This window comes from Petaurus breviceps, unplaced genomic scaffold (genome assembly GCF_028583685.1).
Source record: "Petaurus breviceps papuanus isolate PSGF00001 unplaced genomic scaffold, PetGlider_PUasm1.0 79, whole genome shotgun sequence".
NCBI classification, from domain to species: domain Eukaryota; kingdom Metazoa; phylum Chordata; class Mammalia; order Diprotodontia; family Petauridae; genus Petaurus; species Petaurus breviceps.
In genome coordinates this window covers 16,943,384-16,957,163 of record NW_027186523.1, presented here as the reverse complement: position 1 = coordinate 16,957,163, position 13,780 = coordinate 16,943,384, and the positions used below count along the sequence as shown (strand labels likewise).

General features: G+C 38.8%; 1 protein-coding gene across 6 annotated transcripts in view; it reads left to right on the top strand.

The window, feature by feature from the left end:
• The window catches only part of FRMD4A (FERM domain containing 4A), a 416,929-nt gene that overhangs the window by 307,752 nt on the left and 95,397 nt on the right, over window positions 1–13,780 (top strand). For all 6 annotated transcript variants that reach the window (XM_069106435.1, XM_069106434.1, XM_069106433.1 and 3 more), the window contains exons 9-11: window positions 1,580–1,645; window positions 1,856–1,913; window positions 5,414–5,500. In XM_069106435.1, the coding sequence (XP_068962536.1) occupies window positions 1,580–1,645; window positions 1,856–1,913; window positions 5,414–5,500 (211 nt within the window). The remainder of the gene's footprint in view (window positions 1–1,579; window positions 1,646–1,855; window positions 1,914–5,413; window positions 5,501–13,780) is intronic.

The window sequence follows — 13,780 nt, the reverse complement described above, 5'->3', positions numbered from 1 at the left end:
GAGAGAGAGAGAGAGAGAGAGAGAGAGAGAGAGAGAGAGAGATGAAGACATAGCAGAGAATACTAGAAAAAATTTCCTAATGTGTACTACATATCCTAGCCCTAAGCTGTTATAAGATAATTTCATTGGGCCTTCTTAGTACAGATCATATGGCCATTAGTTGCAGGATGGGCACCTACTATATTCCACATTTTTTTTAAATTGTTTTTTGGCTTTTTGGAGGGCAATTGGGGTTAAGTGACTTGCCCAAGGTCACACAGCTAGTAAGAGTTAAGTGTCTGAGGTCGGATTTGAACTCAGGTCCTCCTGATTCCAGGGCTGGTGCTCTATTCAGTGCACCACCTTGCCGCCCCTATATTCCACATTTTTACTTTTCATTGAAGTCCTTTTTAATTCATAAAATTATTTTGTGTTTACATTATTAATTTCTCATCATCCCCTCCAAATTAAATTCTCTTTGTGACAAAGGAAAAAGAATATACAAAGCCAGAATATTTGGTAATGTATATGATAGTTTCCTTAGTAGATTCCTACCTCTCTTCCGTGAAGGAGGAGATATGTTACTTCATCTTTTCTCCAAGACTTTCACTGACTTCTCCATTATTCAGACTTCAATTTTCTTTTAGTGATCTATTTTATATTTATCATTATAGTTTTGGTGTTATTTATCATTGTTACGTTTATTTACCATATTTATTATTACATTTATTTTAGTGATCATTTACATCATAGTAATACCTGTGTAATAGTGTTCTTTTAATTCTACTTTAATTTTATTTTGTATCTATTGAGGATAGAAAGAGGAAAATGGAAAGGAAAGAGGGATAAAAATGGAGAGGAGAGGGGGGGAAAAGAAGAAAAAAAAGAGATAGCACAAGAATATCCAACCTTGCCCTTGTCTTCTCAGAGCTAGATAACTTTTCCCTCCTGAATAATCATAGCTCATATTAATTTATTTCCATTATCTCATTTGATCTTCACAATAACCCTATGAAGTGTTATTATTGTCCTCATTTCCCTAATGAGGAAACTGAAGTTAATGGAGAATAAGGGACCTGTCCAGTGTCATATAAACTCTACAGTTTCCAGAGCAGGATTCAAACCCAGATCATCTTGACTCCACTATGCTATGCTACATGTCCTTCACCTTATCTTCCTCACACACTCATACACACACACACACCCACACACTCACTCACTCACTAACACTCATTCCCATCTCTCTCCAAAACTTCTCCAGAAGCAATACAGCAGTTTTAGCAATTTGTAAGAAGAGACTATTCCCAAAATCTGGTCTCTAACTACACCATTGTGCATTTTATTGCATTAAGAGAATTAGGGTCAAACTGGAGTCCTTTGAGAAAATTGTTTCTTAATGGATCTCTAGGCAGTCTGTGTGAGAAGTCTTTTACACTGTGAATGAAAATAAAACTGCAGTAGGGAAAAATCTTTTCCACCTGGAGTTCTCTGTTCCTGAAACCATCTGGGAATGATCCTCTGAGAAGTAGTTCAGGTAGCAAGATGCTCACTTATTAACCTGAGCACTACAATAATTAAATGATATTTCTTCTATTTCCAGTGAGGACAGAGTAATAGAACACTACAAGAAGCTGAATGGTCAAACCAGAGGCCAAGCAATTGTAAAGTAAGTGGGAATTCTCCAGTGTTTATGAAGGTTGTTTTGGTTTGTTTGAAAAGCTTTCTTAAGGATAATGTTTCCATTTTACATTCAAGTAAATGCCTGATGAGGGAAATCTTCCATGCAAAAAGAGTAGAGAATAAACTGATTTTTACTAAATGACAACCCTGGCAAATTTTCTTTTTGTGTTCATGTGTTGTATTCCTTATTCTACAGCTATATGAGCATCGTAGAATCTCTCCCTACCTATGGAGTACATTATTATGCAGTGAAGGTAAGTGACTCCAGAATGGGGGAACCCAATTTTTTGAGTGTGACAAACTACCCTCTTGAAAAATAGCCCTTGTAAGAGCTCTGGCCCCGGTGTCGGGAGACCCAGGATCGGATCCGGCCTCAGATACTTAACACCCACACAAAATAACTGGCCATGTAACCTTGAGCAAGTTACTTAACCCCAAGTGCTTAAAAAAAAAGAAAAATAGCCCTCTCAGTTTTCCACTGAAGCCATGCTAAAGATTATATTGTATTCCTTTGGTTAAAAGGGCTGTATACTCCAGGCACAGAATTCAAGACAATTACTAAATTCTGTTCCTTCCAGTTGGAGTAAATACAAAAATAATAGCATAAAAGAAGACAAATTGGACACAACAAAGGCCAAGCAATTGTAAATATCATCTCTTTTAAAGGCTCTGTCATAAAGTAAGACTTTTCTGCATCAATTTCTTCCATATGTATGCTAGGTGGCATAGTGGATACAGCTCTAGGCCTTGAGACAGGAAGACCAGAGTTCAAATCTGACCTCACATGCTTACATGTAACCCTGGGCAAATCACTTAATTTCTGTTTGCCTCAATTTCCTCAAATGTAAGATGAGGATAAAATAGTAGATGCTTAATAAATGCTCATTTTCATCCTTCCTTGTGGACTTTATTCAAGTTCCATTAATCAATTCAACTTCCATGATAGAGCCAAATGTTAGGATCATAGACTAGAAAACCAGGGTTGAAGGTTATTTGATATATTCAGAACCCCTCTTGTTTAGTCTAGTTAACTTATTTCAGATTCTTACAAGGTTTGCATCCACTAAGTTTTCTTTGATACCTAACCCAAGTGTGTAATGAAAACCCTCTTCCCATTGTTTTGTCTTCATGGGAAATGGAGGATAATTAGTCACCATCTTCAATTAATTAACCCTTTGTACCCTTTTGAACATCAGAGAATTTCAAGTTAGAAGGGCATTTCATTGTTCCCAAGTTGTCCCATAGCATACTCTTCTTCAGGCTGGCTCTCTTGGGCTTTCCTCTGCCAACTTTGGTTGAGTGACTTGTAGGAGATACTATAAAGAATTCACAACTAACCTGTTACAGGATCCTCAGATCCTGAGGAAGGAATCAAGGAAGGGAACAAGCATTTACTAAATGCCTGTTAACATTCCAGGCACTGTGCTAAGCACTTTATAAATAGGATCTCATTTGGTTCTAATGACAACCCTGGGAGCCAGCTGCTAGCATCTTCCACTGTTGCCACCTCTCTGCCAGATTTGGAAGACTTGCAGGCCCACTGGATTATAACCAAAGAAACCTGTAGCTAATCTAGCTACTTGAAGGAAAGGGGTTTATTAACCTAAGGAGACTAGGAATTCATTACACTTTGGCTTTAGTATTGAGAAGCACTCCCATTTTTAAATTAGGTACTTTTAAAAGCTACTAAACTCATTCCAATTTGCCCTGTTATTGCTGCAGAGAGAAAAAAAAAACTAAGTTCCAGCTATTACATGAGAAGCCTCATGGAAATGAAATTGTGTGTTTTGTTTGGGGTTTTGTTTTTCACTATAGAAATATTCCAGATTGAGGAATAGCACAGGAATCTGAGCACAAAATTAGGACCCTGGAATTTTTTGTTTCTAAACTCCAATTCGTTATTTGCTCTCAGAGAAAGACTTAATTACAATTTTTCTTCCTCAATATGGAGGTTAGGATTCTCTTCAACCTACCAACTGCAAAGGCTTCTACAAATGTTCCAAAGAATCTTACAAGCCTAGTGGAGACTTTAAACTTCACTACTCAAGGTTGTGGCCTTGACTTGGACTGCTATACCATTTAACAAAAGATCATTTTATGTATGCCCTTCTTGTGTGCATTCTGTCTTTGAATAAACTTTGGAAATGTGGTTTTTTTTGTACGTTATGTTGGTGAGTAGCAATAAGGCTTGAGTTTACAGAAGACTAAATGACTTAGGATTCTTGACTCTTGGAATTTCAAAGCATCAGTAATTATTCAAGTTCCCCTTTGAGTAGAAGGCATAGGAGTCCAAATCTGCCTAAATCAGTTGTATCAAGACTTAATATTTTGTAGCCCTGTTATTTCTTTACTGCAGTCTCTTTGGGGGTGATAAATATACTAACTTGATTAATACAGTGTTTCAGTAATATTGGGTTCATTCCTGCTCTGCTTTCTAAAAACATCATGATATATAGACATGGATTTTTTTAAGAGGGTTCAGGCAAAGACATGACATCTTAAAAAAATATGTAAAAAAAAAACACACATACCCTATATTCAAATCCTCAAAAAACAACAACAAAAACAACCATTTGTCCCCCAAATAAAATCCTATTCTCATAGAGGGGAGAGGTCTTGAGACATTCCAGGCCTTGAAAACATTTGCCTTCCAATAGGTTTGGGCTCTTAGTGGGGTCAGAGTTAGAGACATCCTGTTATTAGAGGTCATTATACTGAGACTGTTAACCCTCCAGTCCTGGGGGGTTGCCACATTAGTGCCAAATTTAGTGTGGATCACTCATTACATTTTAACCCTACTGCTGTTCAGAACTACTTCTGAACTCAGGTGATCCACCAGCCTCAGCCTCCCCAGCAAAAGGTACTACAGACGTGCACCACACTGTAATAATTATCCCACTGGATGCCCAAATGCCCTCTTGCATTGTCATTTACAACCTTTTGCTATACAACTCAGGAACTGTCCTTGTCAGTTAATTCCTCAGTTCCAGAAAGCCATCTTTATTGTTCTGCTCTAAACTCCCACAAAATGCATTTATTCATTTCTGCTGAATGAGGGAACAACCTTCAATCCCCAAAACCTCAAGAGTGAAAAGGACAAGCATTTCTCATAGAATTTTGAAGCTTGAAGGGACCTTAGAATTATTTTAGCCCAGCCCCTACTTTTACAGCAAAGGAAACCAAGACCCAGAAAGGATTTCCATGTAAAGTTATTGCGTATTCTTATATAGTATTTTTATTAAAGGTATCATGTAGTTGTCCACAGTCACACTGATAATAGATGGTACAGCTGGGACTAGATTCTAGGGTCCCTGACTCCTAATCCAGTATTCATTCTACTATGCCATATTCTTCCTCAGCAGTTCACACATAATAAACCCTCACTAGATCATGGAATTCTGTAGGAATTGGATAAAGTAGAAAAAGCTCCTATCTTTGAGGAACCTATCTTTGAGTCTCCTAGAACACAGGATGTTAATACTTCTTAGATGACTTGAAATAATAATAAAAATCACAATCATGATAATAATAAGCTAGAATTCATATGTCTGTGTCAGTCCTTAGACGTAATTAAAGCTGCCTTTGGAAAAATTCAAAACAAACAAACCCTCCCTGTGTCAAGCTCCTCTCTTCCCTCCACCTCCTCAAGTGAACCAAGGACTTTGCCCCTGGTTCGTCCTTAAACTTCTGCCTCTATAGACAATTATACTAATCCCACCTCACTCTCCCCCCCCCCTTTTTTTTAATATCCTAGGATAAGCAGGGAATTCCATGGTGGTTAGGACTCAGCTACAAAGGAATTTTCCAATACGACTATCATGATAAAGTGAAGCCAAGGAAGGTAAGTCTGTTATTATTTGTTGTGTTAATGACTTGCTGCTTTAACTGGCCTGATGAAAGAAACCATTGGTCCCATAAATATGCCAGTCATTTAAGAAGACAGGCATCATTTAAAATTCATCACGGATTTCCTTAAGCAAGTTATTTTCCTTGCCATTGCAAAGGAAAACTAAACGTGAGAGGCTAGGTTTCCATTGTCTCTGATCCCCAAGAACCAGTGAATGCTGTTGTTTTTAGGAGAAAAGACAAACCATAAAATCCATTGTTTGGGATTTGGGGGGAGGTTTTGTACAACTGGTTAACTCACTCTGACAACTTTTGTTTCCTAAAACGCAAGTGTTTGTGAACTTTGGTAGCCTGTTACATTCCTTAATGTATCAGAGAAAAGAGAGAAACATAAAATACATTTGAATGGGGAGAGTACATATAAATCAGTGACCATATCTTTGGACATCAAGACATTGATGATAAATCTGGAAAACTAAAGGACATGCAACAGAGAGGGAAAAGTCAGGCAGGAAGCAGTTGCCAAAGTCATTGTAAACACACAACAAAAGGTTCGAAGGGGCTTTCCTTTTTTCCTTAGTTTTCACACATTTCTCAGACCAGAACAAATTGAAAAATTATAATGGAAAGATCTCCAAGGAGAATACTAACAATCAGGTTTCCTGGCAGAGAATGATGGCAAGAACGCAGTCCAAATTCAGAGACTCATATTAAAAGCCTATCAAGAGAAAAGGCAATATCGGCCTATTATGTCATCCTAGATAGCTTTCTTTCCAAGCTTCTTTATCCATGAGTAGGATTGTAAGGCACTTTGCATATCTAAGTTTACTTTAGTTTATCCAATTAGTATTTGGCTATAGCTTACTTCTTTATTAAATCGGTAGAATAAACTGGCCCCAGAGAGGAAAATGTTAGTTTGGTTATCACTGAGTCCACTAAGTTCAAAGAAAGGAATTTGGAAAGAAGATGGATGGATGGTTCACAAGGGAACAATTCAGTAGGAATTTGGCTCTTTAGGGGCTTCGGGGGTGATGTGTATTATTATGTGGTTGTCTTTGAAATCTCTCCAGTTTTCATTTTTATGATCCAGAAGAGAAACTGGGTATTTCATACTTATTTTTTCCCCTTTCTGTGTCTGCTGCCTATTTCCCACACTGCTTCTCTGAATAATCCTCTATGCTGTTCTAACTCTCTTTCCTTCCTTCATTTTCTCCCCTAGACACTTCTTCATTGTAGAATAATGGCATATAAGCTCTGAATTAGGATCTTAAAGGTCATCTCTTCAAACCATATTCCCATTTTCCAAATGAAGAAAAGGAAACCCAGAGAAGTGAAGTCATTCACAAAAGATTACCCAGCAGTAAATGACAAAACTGGGATTAAAACCAGAATTTTGACCCAAAGTTCCAGCTTCTTTCCTATAATCCATTTCATGTTACAAAGGCAAAAAAAAAAAAACAAACAAACAAAAGCAAAAGCAAAAACCCACCAGGGACTTCTTTAATAAAGCTTTGTCAACTCCTAATTATCCAGACCAAAAAATAGAACATTAACATAGAAAACTGTCATCTATAAAGTGGATACTTCGACTCCGGTAGCTTCAAACCCCCACCTCACCAAACTTTTTCCAAGAAGCACAAGTATCCAGATTTATTTGAGCTTTATGTATTAATATATTTTGTATTGCCTCTTTTTCTGACACAACTGTAATTTAGACACCGATGAGGAGTCATAAGGCTCCAAACCAGAAATCCAAGACCAGAAGCCTAGGTACTCGGTGTCTGGGTCAACAATAACTGTACAGGATCTATCCAGGTCAGGGGACTAACAACTGTCTTCCCTTGGTTATTATTTCAAACCTAGACTAGGTGTCTATTAAAACCCATTATGTTTCTGTGGCTTCTGAGAAACTATTTGAGTTATCTTAAAAGGTGTTTGTAACTGAGGTACAACTATGTTATCCAATCCAAATCCCTCATGGATTCTCTTTTTGGATATCTCAGCGGGGCTGCCATAGGACTAAATCGTGGAGACTGATTTAATGATGCTTTTCATTGTGGTGGTTTTTGTAGATTAGCTTGAAGGTCCTTTGGAAGTAAGAGTGGGAGAGAAAGAAAGCATAATCCCACTAGGAAATCCATTCCATAGCCATGAATAAAGAACCTTACTTCCATGTCGCCATTAGAGTCCTAAATTAGTGTTGAGTTGAAACTTAATAATATTTTTGTTGTTGTTCAGTTGTTTCAATTGTATCTGACTCTTCATGACCTAATTTGGGTTTGGTTTGGGATTTTTTTGGCAAAGATACTGGAGTGGTTTGCCATTTTCTTCTCCAGCTCATTTTGTAGAATAGGAAACTGAGGCAAATAGGGTTAAGTGATTTGCCCAGGGTCACACAGCTAATAAGTATCTGAGGCCAGATTTTAATTCAGGAAGAGGAGTCTTCCTGACTCCAAGCCCAACTATTCACTGCACCACCTAGTTGCCCACACATGAGAAAATAGAGGACAATAAAAGGCTTATGCATAAAATTACGTTAAGCACAAAATAATTGATCTTCTTGGCCTGATGGTTCCTTTACATAAAAGTGTCTATCAGTAAATGTAATTCTATTTTAAAATAAGACTTTAGGGGAAGAAGCTAGCTAAGATGTGTACTCAATAATATGTATCCCCAAAGAGAAAATTATAAGAAACTGAGATCCTAAGAGACCAAAGGCAGGGTGAACACTGTGCAAGTTGCACTGAGTACAAGACTAGCTTGGACCACATTCCCAAAGCCACATCTGTCAACAGAAGCCTCACAGTAGCACTTAGAAAGAAGTAAGGGTTGGCCTCTTCCCTGCACTCTACACGGAGGTCTTCTCCACTCTATTCACTTCCAACGTAAGCTGCTGTTAACCTGCAGCAAGCTTGGAGTTTTCCTAGAGCTTCTGACCCATTTGAAGCAGGGGTGGCAAGCAGCACAATGATAATGATGAATACTTGAGTGACCACAGTGGTAGGGGCTAGGCTGCCCTCCCAGCCTTGGAGGGCTCTGGTCCAGAGGAATCCTGGGGTAAGCAGGGTTTTAATGACTTTGGCAAACAATTGACATAGTCAAGAGCTAAGCAGCCTAAACAGGTCCTCTGGAGTGTTTCCATATGCCTTACAAAAACATTGCCAGCATGCTGAAAGCTCTCCAGAAACGGCAACTGACTGCTGGAACTTGCTCTAGGTTTTCCAGTTCTGGCCTGGGGGAGACTTCACAGCTTTTCTTCCATCTGCCAGTGGGGTCAGATATTATACTGCATAGTTCACTCTCCCTCCTGGGCTCGGGCTGCCTTTTGGGAAGAAATAAAATACAGGTTCCCCTTTCAAGGTGGAATGGAGTAGAGGGGGTATCCTATGCTAGGTACTAGTGGTTGGCAATCTCCTTCAAAAAGGGCAGCCCTGGGGACAGCTAGGTGGCACAGTGAATAGAGCACAGGCCCTGGAGTCAGGAGGACCAGAGTTCAAATCTGGCCTCAGACACTTAACACAAAAACTAGCCGTGTGACCTTGGGCAAGTCACTTAACTCCAGTTGCCCTACCAAAAAAAGAAAAAGAAAAAAGGGCAGCCCTGCTCTTTTCCAGGATCCCTTGCTGCCCAGGAGTCCATTGCCCTCTCCTACACTTCCTACAGCCTAGAGACCAAGATGAACAAGTTGCTGTTCAGAGCTAGAACTCAGCTTAAAGACATGGCTTTCACTTCTCTTATTTTAGTTCACAGGAATTGCTAGATACGTACCTTAGGGAACCTTGCAGACAAGCCATTTTGTTTCTCTTTATCCTTTCAAATTCAAATGTCCGTTTGGGAAGTATCCTAGGTCCACACATGAAGAACAATCTGGCAAAAAAAAAAAAACAGACAATACCCAAATGTGGAAAATCAACTGTTTGTACTTGTAACTATGAATATTAGCATTTGCTCAAATGCCTCTGTACTAAAAGAATTCATATTTAGAAATTTAAAATTCCTAGAAAGGATTTGAACAAGCTTCCATGTGGTCCCCTCCATCAGCATCCTGGACTTTCCCCCCTTTTCTTTCTTTCCGCAACTATTCATTCTTTCTCATTCTCTTACCCTCCCCTCCCTACTTCTGTGCTCCTTTAAGCATGAAAACACTATGTGCCACATTCAAACACACTTTTTTGTGATCTTATCTTTTTGTTTCTTCTTTCTCATGGCTTCTTTATATTAAGTTCTATGGGGATTTGTGTTGCCAGTGGGAGTATTTTGAGGTGTTTGTACTGACAGAATCCACTTGTGTTGAGTTTTTTAAGCCATTGTGAGAAAAGATTAGAATTTGGCACTGACGAATATGAGTAGATGTGAACTATAGGCTTTTTTTTTTAGCATGCCTGCCAGGCTACACATGTGTATAAGTGTATCACAAAGCGACAACTCAACACAAGAGTTGATTTATTACATAAATATTGTATTTGTTTCAAGAAATAATGAAGCAAATATGATCAAATTGGTAGTTCTAGCTGATGGTAAAATTTAAATTATATGTTGACTTCAATAACTGTCCAAAGAAGTAGGCTTCGATTACTGGGGAGAACCTTCAACTATCTTCAACAACCAAAGACAATGACTTTTCCTTTGTCTAACAATAGGCATGAACATTTACCAGATGCCCCTATAATAGAAGATTATGCCTCTGAAGTCTCATCAGAGTCATTGGTAACCCCTGAAGTTGATCAAGGATTCTCCTAATCCTTCCCTTCACAATATAAAAGTTGAATTTCTTTTTCATCCTTTGGTCTTGAGAGCAATTAAGTAGAAATTTAATTAGCTTTGCCAAAGAATCATTACGATTTGTCACCTGAAATCAGATTCCAAATTAGGCAGCCAAAAAAAAATCAGCTTGGCAGACATTTTTGCTTGTCAGGGCCTTCTGATTCCAGAGGGGGATCCCAGATTCTTCCTATCTGGGCCCAAGAATTTAGAAAGTGCCTTCCCCTCAAAAGGATAACAGTAAATGAATGTTGTTTACTTTGATCAACATGATCCTCTTTTCTAACACTTTAAGAATTATTTCAGAGATGACCATGTTATCACATGCCCTGAAGCCCCCAAGCTCCAGCTATAACATACCCAATATAATAAAGCATTCTACATTCTTTTCTTTTACTGAAATTGGTGGACAAGTTTTCATGTCTCATGATAGATTGATATATAGGGGTGGGGAACCTGCAGCATCCAGGACATGTGTGGCCCTTTGATTGAATCCAGCCTTCACAGAACAAATCCATTTAATAAAAGGATTTGTTCTGCAAAACTTGGACTCAGTCAAAAAGTTACACCCAAGGACCTAGAAGGCCACATGTAGCCTCGAGGCTGCAGGTTCCCCACCCCTGGTATAACACAAAGAACATTGAATTGGAAGATGTAGGATTTAAGAGCATGGATTTAGCGCTGGGAGGGACTTTAGTGTCCACACCATCTAATCCCACCCCTCACTTTGCAGATGAGGTTCTGAGGCCCAAAAAGGCTAAGCAATTTGCCCAAAGTCTCCTAAGTAATAAGGAACAGGTCCAAGATTTAAACCCAGGTCTTTCCATTTCAAATCCTACACTTGACTTAGATTCAAATCTAACTTCTACTACTCATTTCTCTGTGACCTAGGAAAATTCACACCCGCTTTTGGCCTGTAAAGACACACCTGTCTTTGCCTGTAAAATGAGGTGTTTGGCCTAAATGCCCCCCAAAGGTCCCTTCTAACTCTGTACCTTATTCAGAAATCTCATTGCTTCTAAGAATAATTTTTTTTAAATTACTGTGTTAGAGAGAGTTACTGTGGTAAGGTATTCTACAGGGGGAAAAAACCAACAATCATCTATGTACTAGTATAAATCATTATCTATAGGACCCAACCTGATTACCAGTTTAGATGAGAGTGAAATCTTCCTCATGGGGAGAAATGGCAGTATCATTTTCTTGTTATCTGGCAATCTGTATTTACTTATTTATTTGATGTGCTATTAGATGGGCTTTTATGTACACTTAGATGTTCAATTAGATGCATTATGGAGTCCCCAATGAAGCTTCAGAAACAGGAATGGGTTTAAATGGACTACTGTTTATTCCAATTTAACATTTCTCTCTGAAGTGGCAAAAGCAGCTTTATGTTGTCCCTGAGAATAACTTCCGACCAGGGAAATTTACTCTGGGAATTGATGTCATGGCCATAAATTAGTAAGGATTTTTGAACTGAGTGAATGAGGGGACAAAGAAAATCATATTTATAGGAAATACTCCATTTAATTGCGCTCTGATTCCCAGTGGAGTTGCCCTATTTGATTATTAAGTGTAACCATTTCTGTTATGAATGATTTGTTTTCTCTCCCTTTTGACTCTTTTCCTTATTTCTGAGTGCTCTTGCTTGGTCTGGTTCTGGGTTCTTATTCATATTGTCATCAGCATTCTCCATGGATACTGAAGCCTGTGCTGGACACTTCATATATTTAACATTCTTTGCATTTTGTAGTCTCTGCTCATCCCATGGTGCTTTGATCAAAGAGCCTCTCCCCCATTCTTATCCCCACCCCCATGCCCACTTATCAGTCCTTCAGATCTCACAAAAGAAGGTTGAGTGGGCCTTGGCAGGGTTCAAAAGCTTGTCTGGAACAGCTTCTGGCATATGGGGCATTCTCAAAGACCAATCCTGCAAGAATGCTTGGCATGAAAAATCCACTCTCAACAGTGTTGCTAGATTTTTCTATTTCAGACACCCTACACACACACCACATACACACACCCCATTTGGGGATAGTTCCTTCAACCATTGCTAAATAACCACAGGTAGGTAAAAAGCATGAGAAGCATATTATGACCCTCTAGATTTTCATACAAACATAACAACTTGGTTTACAAAAACTAGCTGAAAATATAGAGAATTGGATTCTAGTCTTAGCTCTGCCACTGATTGATTAGCTATGTGACCTCAAACAAGTCAATGACCTCTCTAGATTTTAGTGTCCTCATCTTTAAAATGAAGGACTGGGACCAGCTGCTGTCTGTCGTATCTTCCACTTTTGAAATTTCATGCCTCTAACACTAATGCACCTGGAAACACTGAACTGTAACTTAGCAGTTGTGAAATCAGTCCAGGGGAAATTGTCCCCGCCTGGGAGTTGTAGATGGCGAGCATCTAAAGTCTCCAGTCAGCCCCATAGAGATGTGAGCTGGTCGGATGCTAGCAGATGTCTAAGCTACACAGATAGCATTTTCATTTTGCCCAGGATATCTACACTGTTGGACATTTTGCTATAGGTATTTGTCAAAATATGGGTGAAATAATGGAATTGTTTTAAGTCTTAGTAGCTTGAACCTGCTTTAAGACTTTTGAGACATCCTGAATATCCCACTCTGCCTCTCAGGAAGTTGTGACAGAACACTCCTAAGATGAAAGCAGTGAGCCATTCTCCTGGCAACATTGCCTTGGATTTTTATAATGAAGCCAATTCAAAATAATCCAAAATCTAATTCCTCCCTGGGGCAGGTACACCCTTAAAAGCTACATTTCAAAATTACTTGAGCATGCAAGAATTTGACTGAATTTGACTCTGCTGCTTATTATCTATGTGACTTTGGGCAGATTACCAACCTTTCCATGCCTCAGTTTCCTCATTTGCAAAGTGGGAAGAATAATATTTGTATTGCCTTTACTCATAAGGTTTACATGGATATACTTTGCACTGTATTGTACAACACCATACACATAAATATGATTTGTTGCTATCATGCAAAAAAGTCACCGAAAGCCCCAAAGTGAACTTTAACTAGGCTGGTTGCTTCATTGTTTGTGATCATTTTCGGAGTGATGATTTGTCCCATAGTGCATAAGTCCAAAAATCATAGCCTCTTTGTGTCTCTACTTTTCTCTTTTTGAAAAGAAAATAGTGAGATGTGACCTTTTTATTAATGGGAAGAAGACTCCAGAGAAGGCTACGTGCCCCCTATTGTTGCTAATTCTATTGCAAATGCTGTTGGGTTTTTCTTTGTTTTTTAATCACTGAACAAGAGATAGGTAATAGCAGGCGGCAAACAGCACATGTTTGTAAAACAAGAATTTTTTTCTTGGTCTGTAAGTGGGGAAACCCAGAATTGTTATCTGGTCCATTTCTGACCCTGTAAAGGGTGTCAAACTTCTAAGGATACTAGACGTTAGTCTTTGCTGCAAGTCTCGCCACCACCATAGTCACTCTCCCCATCCCCAGCACAGATCCCCTCTATATGAACCTGGGGA